The sequence below is a fragment of the Ambystoma mexicanum genome, chromosome 7p, assembly GCF_040938575.1.
Source record: "Ambystoma mexicanum isolate Mex_15411 chromosome 7p, UKY_AmexF1_1, whole genome shotgun sequence".
In the NCBI taxonomy this organism is placed as follows: domain Eukaryota; kingdom Metazoa; phylum Chordata; class Amphibia; order Caudata; family Ambystomatidae; genus Ambystoma; species Ambystoma mexicanum.
In genome coordinates this window covers 249,431,254-249,454,311 of record NC_090939.1, presented here as the reverse complement: position 1 = coordinate 249,454,311, position 23,058 = coordinate 249,431,254, and the positions used below count along the sequence as shown (strand labels likewise).

General features: G+C 45.1%; 1 protein-coding gene across 4 annotated transcripts in view; it reads left to right on the top strand.

Annotated features, from left to right (window-relative positions):
* Positions 1–23,058, top strand: part of ITSN1 (intersectin 1) — a 3,188,156-nt gene that overhangs the window by 2,095,271 nt on the left and 1,069,827 nt on the right. For all 4 annotated transcript variants that reach the window (XM_069636218.1, XM_069636217.1, XM_069636220.1 and 1 more), the window contains one exon: positions 16,391–16,547. In XM_069636218.1, coding sequence (XP_069492319.1) covers positions 16,391–16,547 — 157 coding nt within the window. The remainder of the gene's footprint in view (positions 1–16,390; positions 16,548–23,058) is intronic.

Here is a 23,058-nt window from a genome sequence, read left to right as displayed (position 1 = left end):
GCCAGGAGCAAGTCCACCAGGGCCCAGTATAAGAGCAAGTGGACCACGTTCTGCCACTGGGCAGAATCTAAGGGTATCAACCCCCTTGCATGTACCTTGGATGACGTGCTCTCCTTCTCGGTGCACCTTGCACATTCAGACGTACAGGTAGATACTTCCTGCACTTACTTGCCAGCCATTGGGGCTTACAGAAAGTCAGAAGAGGAGATATTTTCCTCTACCAACTTGATTGTCAGGAAACATTTGATGGGACTCGCCAGGCTCTACGTGCCCTGGCACGCAAACCATTTGTAACAATGGCGTCCATGGACATCAGGCTGCTCACCATTAAGACGGACTTGCATAATCAGGGAAATTCAGGCGCTGGTCGCCTCCGAGCCATATACTACGTTTCACAGGGATAAAGTAGTCCTACAGACACACCCAGCATTTTTGCCCAAGGTGCCTTCCGCATTCCATCTGAACGAAGAAATAGTGCTACCTATGTTTTTTGCTGAGCCCAAAGACAAGGCACAGGGAGTTAGATCTGCACTGTCTTGATGTCAGCCTTGCCCTGAAATTCTACTTGGACAGGACCAAGGGCTTCTGCAAGTCGGTCGTGCTTTTTGTCTCCTTCGGTGGATCAAGACCAGGGTATCAGGCCTCTAAGGCCTCCATAGCCCGTTGGATGGTCTTGGCCATCAATGAAGCTTTCGAGGGGCAGCACAAGCCACTGCCGGCCAACATGCACGCCCACGCAGATAGAGCCAAGGCAACGCCCATCGCTTTCCAGCAGCATGTCCACTGGCAAGTCATAAGCCGAGCGGCCACATTGGCCACCACTTGGGCTTTCTGCAAGCACTACTGTTTGGATGCCGGTTCTAGATCAGACGTGGCTTTCGGACAGGCGGTTCTTAGAAACCTGTTTGCTTAAGGAGGGTCTCCTCTCCACCCTGGGGATACACTCAGTTGTACTCGCCCATGCAGTATGGAGGAAAGGGGACGGGACGTAGGAGTAATTATAAGTTACTCACCGTAGTGACTAATGTACTCTTAGTCCTTAGTCCCCATTCCTTCATACTTCCCACCAACCTCCCCCCTAATAAAACTGGTGTCATTAGGCAATGTTAATCTATTGTTGAGGAGCGTATGGGGACTGAGGTGTGGCGCCAGAGGGGGGAGTCAAAGCAGCACATGCTCCCAGGGCTGCACCCCCACGTGCCTCTAAATTTAAAGGGGAAGGTTTTTTTTGGTGAAAAAGATTGTCTCCTGTCCATTGGAAGGGACGCCCTTGCAGTATGGAGGAAGTCACTACGGTGAGTAACTTCTAATTTTGTATTTATTGAAGAGAAATCCAGGGGAAGCGATATATATATATACATATATATATAATTTTTTTTTTTTTTTTCCCTCCCCCATTTTTGGAACAAGAACTCTTCAAAACTTTTGTGTTGGAACTATTTATTTTTCTTCTCTGAACACTTTTTTTCAAGAGCTTGAAAGGTTTTCGCTTTTTTGTCCCTTTCCTCTGATTGCGAACGACTACATGATGTTATGAACCACATTTGCACAGTATGGATGTCCTTTTCTCTGATCGGTGGCGTGTAGCAGCAGTAGCGAGTAGGGCAGTGATGACAGCCAGCGAGTTGGTGGCCATAGGTGGTGACGGGCCCTCTGGCTACAGCCGCTGGCTGAAAATAGTGTAATCCTGCTTGCCGAGTGTTCTCAGTGTTATCGCGGACAGACCGTCTCGTAGCTGCGGCTGAGTCTCATCCTCATCTCTGTGAGACAAGTGGGTTTTCCTACGGTGCAGGGACTGATCGATCATTTTATGGAGCAAGGGTTGAGGTAGCATTGGCACTGAGCAGCCTGCAGCCTCTCTTTGCTCCCAGTTACTTAGAGGTGTGGCTTAAACTGGTTACCGGCACACAGTTTTACAACAAAAAAGACTTGCACCATGTGGATTATTTGCACTTTAACAGTCTGGCAGGAGTGGCACTAATGGACTTGCGGTCTAAGGCCTAAGTAACCTGCCCGCTCCACCCGTTCATGAGAATACCAAGTAAGTTTAGAGTGCTCAAGTTAAAGTGAGACTAACACTATGATGCAATCAGAGGTGCACTTGAAAACGATGTAGATGGCTATGGATCTGATTTCCCAGGGGAAAGGCACCTCAGGCTTCATTAATTATTCCTCAGCCAGTCCCCTGTCCCCTGAGCGACTGTGGAAGTAAAATCATGTGGAAAAAAGACAACCATTCATATGCAGAAAATAAAATGTTTCAATACTGCATCGCCATCACTGTGGAAGGTAATATTGACACACAGCTCCCCCCTACTACTCCAATGGCAATACACAATGGGCCCGTTTCAGATGTATTATTTTTTAGTATGCCCAACTCTCATGGCATACAATCGGAGCAGGACTCTATTAACATGACACCTGAGTTGTTAAATGCTTCAACATATTATTCAGACTCTTCAATCAAGTCATATGCTTCTACATCGGCTCCGGTATCGCCTCAGTACCTCGCTACGTTGCTTAAGTGTGATAACAATAAAATTAATTATAAGGCTTGCGACGATCAAACAGGCCTAATCTCGGAGATTAACCAGGTTTTGTGTGCTTTGGTTACATTGTACGAAGGTTTGAAAACAGAGTCTCGTATCCATTCTACATTATTGGAATCCCTCCAGTTTAAATTCCAACATATTGGAGTCCAAAACAATTGGAAGGAATTCCTTGTGGGAAACATCCCGTTGTGTCTGGTAATACTTTTAATCTTGAATTGGGTAATGCCAAAGAGGCAGAGAATGTGACCTTTCCTCTGGCGGTTAAGTCTGCAGAACGCACTGTGGCCAATCAGCACCTTTCAATGCAAAAGGCTGAAAATTCTATCATAGTGATGGAAATGTCAGTGGTTGAGGTTGACCAAGCTGTGAGCAATGACGACAATGAGACAAATGATGGAGACCATTTGACCATTAAAGATCTAGTACCACCCCTTAACTTAAGAACAGTGGTACGTTCGAAGGCTCCTATGGAGAAGCCGTCGAAAAATAAACCCAACACAAAGGGGAACGCCTTTAATCTGTCATCATGTACATGTATACAAGCTTTGACAAATGAACCATCAGTAGTTGCTGTTTTGAAACATCACACCTGGGAAAACATCAGAATATTGACCGGTATGAGCCGAATGGCACTATGGAGAATTCTACCATTGGTGAAACAATATATTCCCTCCTCTAGGCCTATAGGATCTAAAGCTGTTAAGATGGAGAACTGTCTGACGGAAACCACAGGGTCAATTTTGGAGGGAGTGGTGCCTGTGACCCAAGATCGGTGTATACGACGAACATATTTTTAGTTCCTCTGAATCTTTAGGAGCCGCTGACACTAATTTAGTGCCAGTGGCAAAGAAGTAATTCAAAGAAGATAGTGGTCGAGCGCCTGTTCTGTCTCAAACTTAAAATGACTTTCATCGTGGTGTACATTCTCCGCAAATGGGGGGGAAAAGCATGTGATCCTTTCTTACCCTAGTCATGACTCCTTCCAACCATTTATATTTTAATATATCTGCCATTAAGAGGGCGCGATCAAATTGCACGTACTGCAAGGTCCCTCAAAAATAAATAATGGGGCTAGATTAAGTTCATTGAGTTTCTTGAAAAGCTCTAAAGGTTCTGATGGGATACATGGTTGGGAAGACCTCAGTCGATTGCCAAAATATAACCAACATCGTTTTGGCAAGGAACTGAATATGAGAATTTTTCTTTTAGGGGCCTGTTCAGAATACTTGTTGCAAACTTATTGCCAGCAAAGAGACATTTTGCTCAATAGATCAAACACTATGCGACTTTTGAATGAGGTCCCTAACCTTTGTGCACTAGCATCACGTGATATTGAGAGGGTTGACTTTATTGACCTACACCTTACACATCGAGCATTAATGCTTATTAATTCCAAAATTGTGGTTGACATTTTTCTGAATGAAGTTCACCTTTTGAGGCAATTAGGATTTGACTTATTGCATTATTGCATTATGAAAGGGATCTCAGACCTATTGGTAGTAATACAAATTCTGTGCCTCTGCCGTGTAAGATTCTAGTTTGCACTGACTTTAGAGAGTATGTGGGGAGTGGTGTCTCTATTGCAAGGGGAAACCCCATATTCACAGGTACTAATCTTGATTGGTCAGGGTTGGATGGCGTTTTTTTTTTTTTTTTTAAATCGGGAAGGTCTGGCAACTTATAACAATAGTAGTTACCTAGTTCCAACTGAACCTCTTATGTTGATTTCATGGAACTCAAGAGGACAGTAATTTCTTAACTAATTCAGCCCTGGGAGCTGCGTTAAAATCATGCAAATCATTTTTTTGCAAGAAACTTGGCTGATAAACCATTGCTGGGTGGCTTTGTACAGTATGTTTAAGCGGCACAGAAGGGTTTTAGTGGTTGACCTTTGGGGGGGGGCCTGCTAAACTTATTAAATCAGATCAGAGATTGGTTGTAGTAAGCTCTTCTGACATGTGTAGAGGCATTTTGGCTTCCCATGTTAGGCTAGTTGACTGTAAACAGAAAAGTAACTTTATCTTCATTAATGTCTTTTAGCATAAAGGGATTATTGATCTTTCGATTGCATTGGAAAAACTTGTTGCTTTTATAGATAACTGGTGTGACGAGGTGAGAGTTGGTCATCCAATGATAATAGGGGATTTTAATGCTCATTGTATTCAGATTGATCCAGAGTCTCTTGCATTGCCTAATTCGGGTACTTTGAACTCTGGCCAGGCAAATGGGCTAAAATGGATGAAAGCTTTAAACTGGGTGGGCTTGAAAATGTTTAATGGCGCAGTTCTCAGTGACATTCCTCCAAAGAAAACCTGGAGCAATACTATTCATAGCTCCTCTATTGATTGCATTTTTTCTGGGAACTGGGTCTTTGATGTATTTCATTAAACATTTGCCTAACTACACTAAGTGATCACAGAATGCTGCTAGCCGAGATCCATCCGGGGGCACTAGTGGAGGCAAAAACAGCCCGAATGACCTATCCGTGAACTCCTAGGGCAGTAGAATCTCTTGGACTCATTACAATATTATGCAGGTTAATGATGCTGTTTCCCATTACCTGAAGGTAACGCTGCGAACATGTAAGCTGACTACTTTTTCAATTGATTCATTTGATACTTTCTTGAAAGAATGTCTTGGCTCCACGCTGGGTCTTCCCTCTTGTTATGGTAAGATTAAACATAAACACACCCATCCTTACGATGCTGAAGTGGCCAATAGGAAACGCCTCATGAGAGTAAATATCAAAAAATTAAAATGCCGAATTGATATGTGCCTGCCAGTAAGAATTGTAAGTGAAATTAAGAGGGTGAAATCGTGCAAAGATTGGTGTAGGCACCACCGAGCTCGGTTGCTTCAGAGAGATGCTGAAAACATGCTGGAAAGATTGAAAAGCAAAAACTCATCAGAAATTTTGGAAAATAATTAATGACGACGTAAAAAGACAAACCATTTGTTACCCAATTAAGCCCTGTCTTTGAAGCAGACTGGGTATCCCACTTTGCTGGTGTGGTTAATGAAGTAAATCGTGTGGATAATATTACTTTCAACACTGACTGTTCTTGGAATTTGTTGGTGAATCGGGAATCTATTGAGGATATTTTGGGCAGAATTTGTGGTTCTTGGGCCCCTGGGCCAAACAAACTGTCCAAAGCTCTCTTTAAAAATGCTAAAAGAAACTGGTTGATGTATTTTGTGTAATCTGTTTTGGCAGATTGCAGTCAGTCATCAATCTCCTGGTTCATGGCAAGTGGCACCTGTTCCTATTTATAAAAGAGGCTCCAGGAGTGACCCAGGAAGTTATAGACCGATCTACATAATTGGCGCATACTTCAAAGTCTTTGCGATCATGTAGTTGGAAAATGTTGAGGCATGGGCAGCGGTCACTGGCCGGTTGCAAAGGTGGCAGACAGGGTTTCGCAAACACATGAGTATATAATTAAATGTTATCGTGCTGAAGTGTGTCCAGTCTCTGGCCTGGATGAAGACATACAATTCCTTCTTCATTTCAACATGTTTGCTGCCTTTGATGCGGTAAAGAGAAATTTGTTGTGGTCAAAATTGCAGAGTTGGGGGTTGTCTGAGGGTCTTTTACATCTTATTGTTGGCCTACACCAACAAATGGTTATGCAGCTCAGATTAAATGCAGAAGGGGGATTATCTTCTGAAATTCCCGTGCTTAGAGGTGTCACACAGGGGTGTGTTCTCGCCCCATGTCTTTTTAATTTGTATATTGCAGTCATGGAGGATGTTTTATCACCCAAGTTCTGCAGTTTTAACATTAATTGGCTGAGTTATGCAAATTCTTTCATATGTGACAGTACTGAGATTGGTCTCCAAAGAATTTGAAATGTTTTTAATACTTTTGCATTTGCTCATTTTTAAAAGTTATTATAAAAAAGAAAGGTTATGCAATGCACCGTAAAAAAGCAGCCAAGCTTTTTTCAAGTGGACTGTCCAAAATGAAGCTTTGGATAGAGTTGAAAGCATCATTTATCTAGGCTTTCAAATTGTGTCCAACCCGCACAAATTGGAAATTATGCATGTTTACAATCGCATGCTTCTGCCTTAGCCAATCAGACGATTCGGGTGGATGTCCGTTTTTGCGAATACTTGCTGATCCCTATCATAAAATCTTATGAAGGGAAAGTCCTCCAGAAGATCCTGCACGGAATCGACGTACATTATTTTTGGGTACTGGAAACTCTTCCAACATTGAAGGGCACACTTTGGCGTACACTCAAACTTCAGAGATATGTCTCCCTTGTGGCAATTCAGTACAAGCTGGACATATATTCTTTAAGTAGAGCTAAGTGGAAACAATTGACTCTGTTTGGGAAGAATGTTTGTTCTGCCACTCAGTGTCTGTATCGGGACTTGGAGGACTTAACTAAGGCAATAAAATTTGAATGACATTGTTGCTTACTGTACATGTCAAATGATTTGGAACTCTCAAAAGATGATCTGGGTAAGTATCCAACAAAAGTAAAATTATCTACAATTTAATGGACATTATAGAAAAAATGCATGAGTACAAATCCTCATTTTACTTATGACCCCAAAAAAAGAAATAAGCATGGAACTTTATCTGTCAATTTACCTTAACTGATCTGTTAAGAGATCCTTCATGAAATTCCATTGGAATCTGTACTTTACTAAACAAATAACAGAGGTATGGCCTTTGCCAGGTTACCTCTGTAAATTTCAGATTTTGTGATTCGGTTGACTTGGCAGACTTCAAATATTTGGTGATTATTTGTCCAACATTGGCAGGGAAGCATTCAGTCCACCTTTGTAAATTCACGAATATGCAGTATATTGATGGTAGTGAATGTTTGTGGAAAGATTGCTTGGCTGGAAGAACATCATCAATGGTGCTATCAGTGACTGTTTTTAACACATCTATGAAGTTATCCGATTGTATGGTCATATGAAATATCAAATCTGAACTATGAGTCCTGATCTATTATAGAACTGAATTGATGATTGTTTTAAGTTTTTTGTTCTTTTAGGAATTCTTATTTATTTGTGATGAATTGTTAAATATGACTTTTATTGTGAAGAGTTTTGACTTTCAATGTAATAATGTTTTTTCTTTCTTATTAAACACTGGTTTGCCTAATAACTAATAAAATAGGTTAAAAACATTTCCCTTTTCACCTTTATAATTTAGTTTGTGTGAGGGTAAGAATAGAACTTTTGGACATAAAGGACAGTTTAATTTTGACATCCTGACACAGACAGATCCTTAGTTTTGGTTTAGGTAGGGACATTCCTTTTAAAGCAGGGTCACAGAGGCCTTTTCCCAGCCCTTTTATTTTCAATGTCTTTAACCCAAAACATATCTAACTTGTGTCCAAAGTTCATTCCTGACTCATCACACTGACCACAGAGAAGTAATTCTACAACCTCTCAAAATAACTACAGTTACTTAACCCATCTGCATCCAGGACGGTTCACCCCTCCGCCTCCCCGTAAGGTAGGCCAATCGGTGAAAAAAACCTCTACATTCTTTCAGCACGCTGCCAAATTTCCACTCCAAATCCATTCTGCAGCTGAAACTTATGAATCCCTCTTCTGCCCTGAAGCCGTCCTAACCCCGTCCGGATCCGATGCAGCATGATCCTGCTCCACAGACGGCAATCTGCACACCTCAAAACAAATCCTGACAGACTTCCCCGTACCCCCTTACGACACTTCGTCCATGACCCCCTTCTGCCGCTCCAGGGCTCAAAGTTTAATGTGAAGCCAGTGCACACAAACTAGGCGGTCTATTCCTCTTCTGAACATATATCGGCAACCCACACATGTTCAAAAACAATTTCAAGTTCACCCAGTCCCCCTACCTCCAAGAAAGGGCGCCTCTTCAGACATCTTTATCTGTGAACTTGGATTCAAAAATACACCACAGCACCAATCGGCACAGAGAACCGATGGTCAGAACTTGCCCAGGGAAAGATCCTGATTGCCAACGCAAAGCTCAAAATTAAAAACCTGGAAATTAAGGCTCATCAAACTAGCCATTCAATGGAAAGGATAAGACTTCAAAGGGAGTGAGATCTGCTTTACTCGTGCATGACTGGTTTGGAGCCAAGGTTAATGAGCAACGGAAAGTCATTGCGTTTTGCGGTGCCCCATGCAAGAAACCAAACATTCCTGATCTGAAGCCCAGCAAGGATAGATGGTACAAACGTGACCCTAACACCCCCACCTTTAGTAGCTTTAATTGGGTATAATGAAACTCTTGTTTGTCGCTGAATTCAGTGTGAGAGGGTAGGAGGCAAAGGTTTTAAATTAATCAGGTAGCAGCCCTGCTGAGCTCATCAAAGACCACAAAGTAAGTCCAAGCCATCCTCATATTCAATGTGTCTGAAGGTGGCAATCTCAAATGAAGCAGAAGTGGTACTGCTCCACCAATAGCCGATCCGAACACATTCATCTGCAAACCAAGTGAAAGCTTTGAAGAGCGCAAAGGCATCAATCTGCCTCCAAAGTAGGTACTAATCTGGAGATGGGTCTGATTCTAATGATCTACCAGAGAGCAGAACATGATGGATACTGCACTTGGAGTAGAAAGCGAGAATAAAGGTCGGAGACAAAGCTTGTGTAAAGATGGTGGACCTGTTTCGTCTAAAAAGAAAATTGAGTTAAGCCCTAGGAGATGTCAGATTTGTATAGCTCTTCTTTGAGACCAAGGGTGTTCTTGCCTATGTGCTAGGAGCTTCTTTAGTCCCCTTTAAATGTACAATTGGCAGGTTCAAGCACCATGAGTTAATCGGTGTATATCTTGGAATATCTGTTTGCTAGGGTAGGAAATTGAGAGGTTGTAAATGGATGCGAAGGGGGGGGGGCAGAGGCCATATGAGGAGGGAGCTTTCTTGAGCCCTTCTTAATGTAAATATGGGATTGTAAAGGTTCTGATAATAAGAAAAAAGGGGGTATAGCTTGAAAGGTCTTTAGGGTGGGTGTAGGAAAATGCACAAGAGGTTACAAGCAAAATGTGAGAGTGGAAGGACTGAGAGGGAGTGTAATTGGATGTGCCCTAAATAACCTGGGGGGGCGATTAATATTGACGATAAAGTAAAATATGCTGAAGGGGTATATGCCGTGGCTGGTTAAAAGTGCTACGAGAGCAAGATTTCGAAAAGCTAAAGCAAGGATGTGAAGTGGTGCAATTTTAATTTTATTTAGTTGCAACTTAAGTTTGGGATAGTGATGTTGATGGAGTGAAAAAGCAAGATATATGTTTGTTAATATAATGGGGGGTGGGTACAATATTTCCCAGGTGTCGTGCTTTGAGGGTGGGAATCTGTGAATTGGAAGGCACCATTTACTCATTTGAGCAGCCAGTTGAGCAGTGGGGGGTAGGGGTGGGGGATTGTTGGGTCAGCGAACCGGCCAGAGGTAGTAGTCTCGACTGGTGTTTGTATCATGTACACAGAATCAAGTCCTGCGTGAGAGAGCAAATGAAGCTATGGCCGGAGGGTTAAAACCAAGAGTGTATGTGCAAACACCAGTGTTAGTAGGGAGTGGGAGCAACTGTGGGAAACCAACGAGGTGAATCATACAGGGTTAAGGTTGCACAGAAATAGCAACTTATCACAAAGTATCTAGTGAACATGATCTATGTCCCAATTTAAATTACTTGGTAATCGGAAATGATGCTCATCTCTGTGGGGGGATTCCGAAGTCCAATAGCGGGTAGAATTGTACAACAGATAATTTCCGTCAAATTCAGTAATTCTGGTAATTGGAACAAAACCATGCATTTGCAAGCAAAAGAACTATTATAATCCAACGTTTGTTCAGCTCAAATAATTTTACTTTAAACTAAATGTGAATGTGGCTGGTAAGAGGTGTTTGTATTATTGCACTGCAAACGAACATTCAAGAGCACCTCTGTGCTTGTGAGACATTGATGTACCCAGTGCGAAGAGATTTTCGATATTTACAGATTCTTTCACTTAAATAGTTTCCTCTTTACATCTCGATTATGCATACTGTGAACCACTCCCTCCCCACTTCCTGTTAACCATAGCCATTGCAATTTCTTATGGGATTTCAGCTCTTCTAATCATGAAGCAGATGGATGAGATGCAGTTCCTGATCAAACCGTACTGCCTCTGACCTGCATGCTATATGCCACCCGTGCTTTGGGCTCAAACCTTTTGGCCGCCTAGTGCACTCTGTGATGCTCCTTCATTTAGATTCTTGCATGTGCAGACCAATGAAGGATGACACTTCCAAAGAAGCTACCTCCTTGGTCCTTTTGCCAACTTCTACAGTGTACTACACCTTTGAAATTATCAATTCTTCCAATGCCAAGGGAAAAGTGTATGGGCAAACTTGCATGTGTGTCTTAATTTGGCAGCATCATTTTGTCCAGAATAAATTTAATGTGCTGGCATAGCAATGCTGAACTGAGGAAAATAAACTATAGTTGTATGGTACATGTCAATTAGAGCAGATAAACGGTTTGGCCGTCACAACTATTTGGTCATTTGTGACTGTGCTTAAATGTGATAAAATAGAGTATAATGATTGTTTATTCTGATGTATTTGTAACACAAAGTACTAATAAAAGTTTATAATGGAGTAAAGAAATAATTGGGAGATGCATTTCTATTGAGTAACAAGATACAGGCTACTGCCTACTCCTTGGTCCCATATGGCTTAGGCCAAACTCTGCATGCTGCACCGGAACCCTCTCCGCCTTCACAACTACTCTTCTGCCTCATTATGCTTTATTCGGCTAAAGCTTTGGGGTTCAAATGCTTCAGGTCCAAACTGTCCATCACCGACACCCACAACATCTGCATTTCGTGTCGCGGGGTCAACCATGATTTTGTGGCCTATGATTCCTATCAGGCTATGAGCCCCAAGCCGTTCACAATTCACTACAAAGGTGACCCTGGGTTCACTCAGTTAAAGTCACAGGATACCCCCTTCAAGAGTCAATCCTTGGACAGATCAATCCACAATCGCAAAAGATCTTTTTTCAGCGGGGTGGTTAAAAAATGCCTTGCACGTTGGAAGTGATCTCACTCAAGGAGTCGTTCAGACCATTCCTCATATTCGACCCATAAGAAAAGAATGAAGCACCGCTCTCTTAGAAATTAGGTTGAATAAGACTCCTCTGATTCTTCTGGCAAAAAGTTAAAATGTACTTACACTTCCCCAACAACAAATATTCAAAATGTGCTCACATATTTGTTGACCCCTTCAGATTCCCCACCCCACAAGCTATTTCAACAATTTACGGTCACGCAAAACAGACTGGGGTATGGTGCTCTATCTTGGCCCTGTGAATCCAGAAAATGTTTCCCAAGAAAGAAGTTCAAGATGGTAACTCTCTTGCAGATACTTCAGGCTCTGGATTTCCATGACTGGTGGGCGTTTCTGGACTTTCACGTGCTTCTCCATCACACAAAAGGTCCCTGAGGTTTGTACTAGGTGGCAAACATTGCCAATTTATTTCATTACTACCTTTTTGTCTGCCCTCCACTCCGAGGGTCTTCACTCTGTCGGTGGTGGCACGTTGACTTGGGAGGGAACAGATTTACGTTTTCCCCTACCTGGATGACTGGATCATCGGACCTTGTTCTCCAGAGCAGGTGTTATCCCATTGTTACCACACCTGCAGCCTACTGCAGAGTTCAGGCTTTTCCCTAAATATAAGGTCGCGAGTGATACCTTCCCAAGAGTTCATTGCTCATTCATGGATGCTTGCTTGTGAAAAGGTTTTCAGATGGCCGAAAGGTTCAAGAACACCCCTTTCTGCAAGCCTCAACCTTTCTCCCGCTTTTTAGCGCCCTGCATATTTATGTCATGGCATGACTGTTGAAGTGGTTGCTTCAGTAAATACCTCTCCTCTTGAGTCCTTAGCTCCTCTTCTAACTCCCTCAGGGTCGATCGTTTTTCAAAGAAACAAGCTGGGTGTAGATCTGTCTTCGGCTGGGGCCTCCCTTTGGAACATCCTCCCTGCTACCTTGAAACTTGAGGAGAACATCTCCGGTTCCGGAAGCAGCTCAAGATCTTCCTCTTCGCTTCTGCTTTTGCCCCTCTTCTCCCCTGCGTGCTCCTTGTCACTGTGAACCTGACCTCCCTCTGTTCTTCGGGCCCAGGTACCTGCTCACCCTGCCTCCCTCCTGCACTGGGTCTGCATCTGTACCCATACAGTTCCCCACCCACTCTTCTGCACTTATCAGATACACCCTATCTGACTAACTTCGCACTTTGCCACTTTGCTGGCTGCGCTTCCATGGTTTATCACCTTTTATTTATTTATTTTGCTTATTGTTTATTCTATTTCTCTCCTCTGTTCAGCACTTTCCACTTCTCCCCCCTTCCATGCACTTTTCCCTTTCCAATGCGCGCTCTTAATGTCACTGGGCCTAGTAAGATCGTTGTTTTTATTCTCCCCTGTTCCCCTCACTTTGCCTGGTCGCGTTGTGAAACACTTGTGTATGAGCACGTTATAAATAAAATATCCATTTCTTTTCATTTCCATGGCTTCTTCATTTTAAGTGCACTTGTGTGGCATGGGGGTGACCTGTGGTGGGTGTGACAGGACAACATGCATGCAGAGAAACCTTTTTTGTGACCATGCGCAGAGGCAATAGTGGTCACAGATGCTTCCTTGAAAGGTGAGGGCGCTCACCGGGGGGACCTCGTGGTGAGCATGATTTGGCTAAAGACCAAATTCAGATTGTAAATCATTTGGTTTGAGCGTCTGTCGATTAGACTGGCTCTGAAAGCCTTCCTTCCATTTAGGGGAAGCATTTCCTGATCTTGATCAACAGCATAGGTGCCATGCATGTACATCAAGAGTGGGTTCACAATCACTGCCCCGGTTGAGGAAAGCAATGAAAATCTAGTTCTGGGCCTTGGAGAACAACCTTGTTCTGTCTGCAAACCATCTTGCCAGGACAGAGAATATGGTGGTTGACACCCTGAGCAAACAGGGCTTGGTCTCACAAGTGGAGGCTATGCCAGGAGCTTCTGGTGAGCATCTTCAACCATTGGTGTACTCATCAAGCTGATCTTTTTGCCACCAGTGCCATCAAAAAAGTGCTACCTGTTTTGCTCCTGGGAATTTTTCCTGACGTGGCGCAGCAGGAGATGGGTTTCTGGTGGACTTGGACTTCGATTGCATGCGTGTATTCATACCGATTCCATTCTCCCACAAGTTCTCAAAAGATTACAGGGATTAAGGACTACAATGCTCCCGATTGCCCTGGATTGAGCTTGAGGACGTTAGATCTCCTCAACATGATCTGTCCTCCTCCACGTCTCCCAGTCGGGAGCACAACCCCTTCACCAGTGTCTCAGCACCCTAAACCTGCATGCTTGGTGGGTGAGAGTCTGAGACAAATGGATTAGGAATTTTGGGTAGAGGTCTTGGAGATTCTCTCTGCATGAAGACATGCTAGCAAGACTATTTATATTTTCCGGTCGATAACATGTGCCTGGAGCAGGGAGAGGATTCTGCACCACCTTGCCTTTTCAACATCTTAAGTTATGCTGTTTATTTTATACCTAGCTACACTTGGCCTTCAAGTTGGTACAGATTATTTGAAAGCAAAATCTTTTTAAAGAGGTCCTAAAGTTGGGGTCCTACTATGCCATCCCTACCATGATTAATTTTTTGAAGGGACTGGTTTATATGTTAATCCAAGGCAGTGTGTGGTTCCAGCTTGGGATCTTAATTTGGTCCTGGCTTTCCTAAAAGGGTCACCTTTCGAAAACCTTCATTATTGTTCATAGATGCTTTTCACCCTTTGGATGTTTTTCTGGTGGCTATAACTTGGCCAGACAAGTGAACGAACTGCGGACACGATCAGTAAATCAAGTCTTATTTTTTTGTTTTCTAGGCAAAATTACATTTAGGATTACATTTAGGGCACTGCCCTTATTACTTCCCAAAGTTGTATTCGAAACCCAAAAGACTTTTTAAAAAAAATATTTCAGTCTTTTATCCGCCTTTTTATTACGTTATTTATTGAGCGTGGACCTAGCTTTGAGAAGAAACGGAGCGCTTTACAGGGGTATACAACAATACAGATACATAACTGAGAGCTTTACAGAGGTATACAACAGTACATATGCATAACGGAGCGCTTTTCAAAGGTAACAGAAAAGATATACAACAGGGGTGGGATGCAAAGGGGCACAGAATGGGCACAGAGGAGGGGATAAAGCTGTACTGGGTGGCAGGTAAGAGGGGTGGGCAGCGTCTACGAGTCAGGTGGCATGAGGGGCGATGTGATGGCCTAGGTGTTAATGCGGAAAAATTCTTGAAGAGCTGGGCCCTGAGTTTTTTTCTGAATTGTATGAGCATGGGGGCGAGTCTGGTGCTGATGGGGAGGAGGTTCCATAGTCCTTTCCCTTTTTCATGATGGCGGATTTCAAGTCTGCATGTGTCCTGGCTTCTGGTGGTGCGCTGTCTGCCAGAGATGCAGAGTTTCTCTGCAAGGTAGCTGGGTGACTTAAGGATGACGGCCTTATAGATGATGCAGCAAGACTTGATTGTTATTTGTACGTACAGTTGAATCTAGTGAACGTCGGTGAGGGCCTGGGTGCTGTGGTTGTATCTGCATAGACCCTTGATGAGGCGTGCAGCCATGTGTAGGACACTTCTCAGGGAAACAAGGGAGGATGACGGGAGGCATCCCATGGCATTCCGACCCTGAGGTTCCACCTGCTTGATCCCAACAGGATGCCCAGTTGCAATCTGGCTATGTTGACGGATTATAGGGAAGATACCAGTTTGTGGCATTTATGGGTGCCTGGCAAGTCTTGGCAGTCTCAAAACAAACTATTTAACATGGTATAGTTATTATATCGTAGAGTGCTACAAACTAGCATTGAAGGACCTCCCTTTCAGGCCTTAGGGAGCCATTTGTTAGGAGTCTGCTGGGCACTTCAGCTCTACAAACATTGTTTCCGGTCCTGGATATCTGTCAAGTGGTTACTTGGTCCTTGCTTCACGCCTCCTCGAAGCATTAGTGCCTTCAAATTATTGCTTCACTGAATGCTTGTTTTATGGCTGAGTGGTTCGGCACAATTTACTGGTATGAAGGGGCTCTTCCTCACTTGCTTGCCTCCTCCAGTTTGCTATACTGCTGCGGGAGTGTATCTAAGATGAGAAATCTGTGGGAGGAAGCAATCTGTTAGAAAAACAAATTGCTTACCCCTGGTAATGTTCTTTCTAATGGATTCTCCTCCCGAAGAATCATCAATGAGCTCCCTAACCCACACAGAGAACTTAGCAAATACTTCAGGCATATAGAGCTATATACTTGTTTCTTGAGCAACGTTCCCTCAGCTGCCAAGTATGGGGGAAAAATGGTTAAGTAAGGTCATGGGGCATGGTGTGCCGAATATGTATGCTGGGCTCCCTCACCTCTGGGGCCAAGGAGTGGAACGTCAGAGGGTTGGTGCTGAGGCACACCTCTAGTCTGCTGGTACCAGCTGTTGCTGCCTATGAACAATCAAAGATGAAAAGTATGTAGGCAGGGAATCCATCAGAAAGAACATTACCTGCAGTAAGTAATTTGTTTTTTCTATTTTACATTTTTTGCTAATTCCAAAGATTGGACTCAAAATTGCTTTAAATAAACACAATGAGACTGAGGTTTGCATAATTATGTACCTGCCCATGATATCAAAATTATATGTGTGTAAAATGATAGGGTCGATCATAGCACTATTCATGTGTAGAACCAACGCTACTGAATGGGGTCAATTGCTGTTGTACACCTTCAGGTTCTGGTATCTTATGCAATCCATTATTATGGACTTGTTTGTAGTTATGTTACATCTGTTTTACATTTTAGGTGGCCAGCAAATAGTGAAAAAGTAGAAACGGATAATTGGGATGCCTGGGCTGCTCAGCCCTCTCTCACCGTTCCAACTACAGGACCTCTCAGACAGCGATCGGCATTCACGCCAGCTACAGTTACTGGATCCTCTCCTTCCCCTGTACTCGGCCAGGTATTGTGTTGAAAGCAATCACGTGCACTTGAACAGGCCTTATAGAGGCATGTCTGGGCTGGGGACGAGGATGTGCTGTAATTTGGTTTTTACAAACCATATGGAGAATACATTGATATCACTGTTTTGTTTAACCTTGCCCCTATGTTTGGATCATGCATGTCAGCTATAAGAACTACTTTTATGCTTCCTTCTCGACAGACTCAATAAAAAAAACTGTTTAAAAACAAAACATCTATTCTTGTAAACACCACAATGTTTCACTGGAGTTAATTATTCCGGTAATCCTACACATGAGGCTTGGAGCCTGATTCTGATGTGAAATATCTCATCTTTTTCTAACAATCATTGCCAGACATTTGTTATTTTAATCACAACTTTCGGTATAGACGTGATAGTTCCCTTTATGGCAGGAAAAACCGCCTGATCATCCCCACTTTGGAAAATGTGTAGCACCTGCACAAATTCTCATGTGGATCTGAAAGTAAAGCAAAAAAAACAAATAAGGCAGATGGGTACGGTGCCTCAGCAAAGGCGGTGACAGTTGAAAGTTGTCACTACAGTGCAGGAATTACTCTGCATTAAAATTGTGTCTGTAGACCGACCGCACAGAAACTAATACCCCAACCCTCTCAGTTCTGACTTTAGAAAATAAGGAAAGGATTCACTGCCTCTCAGCAGCATTTTTGGTCATTATTCAATTTGTGGATTATTACTGAAAGTGCTGCCAACCCACTGATGTGAGGTGCCTGACATTTTTGCCACATTTACAGCTTCTTTGTGCTGTCCAATATGAGGATGCCCAAGACTACTTTTGAATAGGGGTGGTAAATGGGCATCCAGAAATGGCGCTGTTATGGAGAATTCTCAGAAATGTGTTCATTCCCTTCTACCTTGGAGACCCCCAGCTCTTTTGCTGGACTTTAGAATGGTTATCTCTCATGTAATTTTCATGTGATTTATTCTGTTTCTTTTGACTTTGGAGCCTGACAAACTCCATAGGCATCATTTTTACATTGTGTCCCACAGCACCTTCAGTGCAGTGGCACAGGGAAGTCTTAGATTTCCCAAAGGTTTTGAATACCTTCTCTTGGATAAACGTCTGTTTTCAAGAGCAGTGAAGTGAAATTGACTTCACTTACATTTTGTAACTTTCTAGAACCAGCACACACTACCTTACCATAGGGTGCTGGAGGGGTTACGTAGTATCCCTTGTGTCTAGTTTCTCATGTAACATTTTTTATGTTACCCTTTCTACAATTAATGGCTGGTGGCAGTGGTTTACTTTTTACTACCATTGCGTGTTTTTACTACGGGCTGCGTTCGCAGCCACGAATAGGCACCCATGGGTGGCCATTTTGTCAAAATGGCCCCGGTTTTTTCACCATTTTTGTTGGAAAGGTCCTTCTTGAGATTTACTCTGTGCGCCAAACCAGGTTTGGTCCCTTTGTTCGTTTTGTCTTTGGCAGGATTCATGAGTGAAACCCGCCTGTGGCTCCAGTATGACTGGCAGGGAGTGAGGGAGGTTCCCGCAACTCCCTGTGCTTAATCCCCTTGGTTACAGGATTGCACCCAAAGCGATTGGCTGGCTGGCTGTCCAGCAAGGACAGCCCCCCTGCTGTGTAATTGACAGCTAATTGACAGCTAGGTTGGAATGAATGGGAGAAACCTGCATAAAAGGCGAGGCTTTTTGGCTTGGAATGCAGAATCGACCCCTGGACGAAGGAATCCCAAGTTCTTCTTCGAAGAGATGCCTGCTACAACTCCTGGATCGTTGGTTTGCCCGGTGAAGCCTTGCTGCTGTGCTGAAACTCCGAATTCGCCTCGACTAGAGTAGCCCTGCAAGGACGACTTCTACCTTTTGAGTTGGTGGGACCATCAACACCAAAGTAAGCACGTCTGGACATCCTCTCGAAGCTGGTTGTATTTCCACTGCTGCTGCTGGAACTGAAGTGCCAGGGAGTGGAACACGAGATTGTGTGCGTTGCTTTTAAGTCGGACCAGAGCACTAGGAAGATCCTCCGTACTTCGCTGCTTCAGGACTGACCAAGCCTGAGCCACCTCAACAGAGTGCTGGACCCCAGATGCGAGGAAAGTCTGAAGTGGTATCTGAGAACCGCAGTGTTGCTTTTGTATTTGTATTTATTAGGTTTATATAGCGCTTTACGCTAAAGCGCTGCACATTTTAACAGGGTACATTTAACGATAACAAATTAACAGTAACAGTAGATGCGAATAACAAATTAGAATTTTTAATTAGATCAACAAAACAGTATGTAGAGTAATTAGGGAGAGGGGGTGGGGAGAGTAGTGGAGTAGAACTGGGAGGAAGATGAAGGGATGGGTAGGAGGAGAAGGGGAACGGGAGGGGCAGAGGGGGTGTGGAAGGAGTGGAAGAGGTGAGGAGGGAGGTGATTAAGGGGAAGAGGGAGAGGGTGGGAGAGGGGGAGTGATAAGGGGGAGGGGCAATCATGGCGGAGAATGGAGAAGGAGAGATTTAAGGGAGGTGCGGAATGAGGAAAAGGTAGGAATGGAGCGGATTGAGAGAGGTAGGGAGTGCCACTGGCGGGGAGCTAGGAGTTGGAAGGAGCGGAAACTAAAGGAGGCACCAAGGTGAAGGAGGAACAGTGAGAAGGAAGTGGTCAGCGGAGCGAGAGGGAGTGTAGAAAGAGAGAAGGGAAGAGAGATAAGGGGGAGCGAGATCATGGAGATATTTGAAGACTAAGCAGAGGAAATGAAATTTAAGTTGGGAGTGAAAGGGAAGCCAGCCAAGGGAGCATAGGGAAGCAGAGATAGTCTTGGGAGGTGAGGAGACAGAGGGTATGGATGGCAGAATGGTAGATGGATTTGAGAGGGGCGAGTTGTGAAGTAGGTAGACCAAAGAGTAAGGAGGAGCAGTAGAAGAGGCGAGAGAAGATAAGGGAGGAAATTAAAAGTTTGGTGGCATGGAAAGTGAGAGAGGGGCGGCCCTTGCGAATATTATAGAGGTGGTAGCGACAGGCGCGAGAGGTAAGTGAGAGAGGAGTCAAAGTGAATGCCTAGGTTGCAAGCGTGGGGGGAGAAAGTAAGATTAGAGGGGGGAGATTAATAAAAGGAGGAGTGGGAGGGGAAAGGGAGTTGGAGGGGAAGAAAAGTACTTCCGTTTTGTTGGAGTTAAGGGAAAGGAAGCGAGAAGACATCCAGTTTTTGTTTGCAGTAAGACAGGAAGAGAGTTAAAGGTGGAGGTCAGGAGAGAAGGAAGAGAAGGAAAGAAAGAGTTGTAGGTTGTCGGCATAGAAATGGTGAGAGATGCCAGATGAGGAGATAACGGGCAAGAAGGGAGGTGTAGAGAGAGAACAGGAAAGGGCCAAGTACCGAGCCTTGGGGAACTCCGTATTCCAGAGGCTGGGAAGGAGAGGAGCGACCTCCCCAGGAAACCGTAAAAGAGCGGGAGGAGAGCTAAGAGGATAGCCAGTTGAGTACAGAGCCTTTGAAACCAAAGGAAGAGAGTGTTGAGAAGAAGGGGGTGATCGACGGTGTCGAAGGCAGCAGAGAGATCAAGAAGAATAAGGACCGAGGATTGCTTAGAGTGTCGAGCGGTGAGGAGGGAGTTAAGGATGTGAGGGCTGTTTCAGGAGAGTGTTTAGGGCGGAAGCCAGATTGAGTAGGGGGAAGGAGAGAGAGATTAGTCACAAAGGATGAGAGCTGAGAGTAGGCGAGGCGCTCAAGACGTTTAGAGAGGAATGGGAGGAGTGAGATAGGACGGAAGTTAGAGGTGATCAGGGGATTGGCAGAAGGTTTCTTCAGAATAGGAATGATGGTGGCATGCTTGAAAGCAGAGGGGAAGGTGGCAAAAGAAAGGCAGGTGTTGATGTTAGTTAGGTAGGGGATAAGAAGAGGGTAGATTTTAGGACTAAGAAAGGGGGGAAGGGTTAGTTGGAGCAGACGAGGGGTGAGTTTTGGAGAGGAGGATGGAGACGTTGGAAGAGGAGACAGGGGAGAAGTCAGTCATGCAGGTTGTGGGGTAGAAGGGAGAAGGGGGAGGGGGGAGTAAGACGAGGAATTGATATTTTGCCGAAGGGCAAGAATCTTGGAGGAGAAGAAGTTTGCAAAATCAGAGGGAGAAAGGGTGGAGGAGGTTGAGGGATCAGAGGTTGGGAGAGAGAAGACGAGAGTTTGGAAGATACAGCAGGGGTGGGAGGCTTGGGACTGAAGAAGGTTAGAGTAGTAGGAGCGTTTTGCAGAGGAGAGGCAAGAGCTGTAAAGGGAGTGGTAAGAGAAGTAGGAGGTTTGGTTGGAAAGCGAGGGAGATTTGAGCCAGAGTGTCTCAAGACGTCGGAGGAGACGTTGCATGGAGAGGAGTTGAGGGGAGAGCCATGGTTGAGAGGGTTGCCGGGTTGGATGGAAGAAGGAAAGTGGGTGGAGCAGATTGAGTGAGGAGGAGATAGAAGAGGAGAGAGTAGAAAGTGCCTCATTGGCCGATAGTAAAGAGAAATCTAGAAGAGGGGAGAGAAGAAGAGCACGTTTCAAGAAAGAGGGAGGGGTCGAAACTACAAAGGTCTTGTCATGAAAAGATAGAAGGGGAAGGCTAAGGTGAAGAAGGAAGGGGAGTAAGGGGGGAGGAGAGTAGAGCATGATCTGAGAGAGCGGAAATGTAGAGACAGTAGAAGAGGGGTAGGAAGAGTTGAAGATGTGGTCAAGAGTGGAGCCAGAGGAGTGAGTAGGAGAGTAAGGAAGAAGGGAAAGAAGGTAGTAGTCGAGGATTGATTAAAGGGGAGAGAGGAGTGAGTGGGAGAAGTGAAGTGAAGATTAAAGTCACAGAGTACAGTTAGAGGAGAGGGAGAGATGAGAGAAAGGAGGTGATCAAGGTAATCATAGAAGGAAGAGAGAGGGCCAGGTGGTCAATATATGATTAGGAAGGAGATGGGTTGAGGAGAGGAGAAGGATTTGTAAAGATACTCGAAAGAGGCGAAAGAAGGAAGAGAGAGAGAAGGAAGAGGAAAGGTATTTGGGGTGGAAGAGGAGGCCAAGACCTCTGCTACAGCCAGTAGGACGAGAGATATGGGAGAAGGAGGACGAAGAGGTGGTTAGGGAAGATGGGACTGTAGGGTTGTGAGGAGCGATCCAGGTTTCAGTAAGGCAAAGTAAGTGAAGGTTGAGTCGGAGGAACATGTCTAGAACTGCTGCGGTCTTATTATAGAGGGATCTAGAGTTCCAGAGAGCAATGTTGATGAGTGAGGAGGGTTGGACAGTGGGGGGGTAGAGAAGATTAGGACGGTGAGAAAGAGTAGGAGGGGGAACAGGAAGAGTAGGGGAGGGGTTTAAAGAGGGGAGTGGACATGAGGGAGGGAGGAGGGAGAAGGAGAGTAGGAGAGGACAGGGGAGGCGGAGAGGGGAAGGTGGGTGCGGGGGAAGGGTAAGGAGGACGGTGGGGGAAGAGTTATGTCCAAGAGCATAACCGAGGAGGGATAAAGAGGTAGGTAAGGGAAGGTGGGTGTAAAAGAAGGGAAGGGGGATAGGAGCAGTGGGGAGTCTGACCCTGAGGTTCACAGAGCCAGTAGCAGGGGAGGTTTACAGGGAGCAGGGATTCGAAAGGCAGACAGACCAGTGAGGTCCGAGGAGCTGGTAGAAGGGGCAGGAAGGAAAGAGGTCCGGAGTCCGCACTGGGGGGCAAGTTTGGGTCAGCTGGGGGGGGCACTCTGTGGAATGGGCTTGCCTGTGAACAGAACAGTTAGGACCAGAGAGCTGCCAGAAGAGGGGCTGGAGGGTGCAGAGATCCAGGCTGTACGGGGGGCAGGGATGGGATCAGCTGAGGTGGGGCACTCTGCGGGATGGACCTGCAAGTGGAGTAGGGCACGGAGTGACCTTGTGGATAGAGCAGGATGCAGAGGAGGGCTGGCAGATAAAGGGATCATAGGACTGTGATGAGGACAGGTAGAGGGGACGAGAAAGCAGGTAGTTGAGGGCTGGATGGAGCATAGGTCAGGAGGGTACACTGGGCCGAAATAGGTTCAGCAGAGGGGCTCCCTGTGGAATTGACGCCCCGGCTTGTGAAGGAGGGGGCATTGTGTCAGGGGTCATGGGAGTGGGAATGAGGAGAGCAGAGGACGGGAGTGAGGACCAGGAAGCCCACGCAGGAACTGTGGAGGACTGCCGAAGAGGGCCCTCGAAGGCAAGGAGTGGGTCGGGGGAACGGCAAATGAGGGGAGCTGGTGGGCACGGAAGTCCAGAGTGCCAGCACAGGAACTGAGCAGGGAGAGGCTCAGAAGGGCACTGAAGATCGGAGTGCCAGCGGAGGATCTTTGTGGGAGGGGATCCGGAGGGTACTGAAGTACAGAGTGCAGCGCAGGAACTGTGTAGGAAGAGGCAGTTAAAGGGGCTGAGCTGGAATTCAGTCTGATAGGCCTTCAAAGCAAAGACAACACAGATGAGAAGGGCAGGCTGAGACACCAAAGTTGGGGAGTCAGATGTTGAGAAGGACTGCAGGGCACAGAGGACATCAGCCTGCGATGGAGCTGAGTGGCAAGAGGCC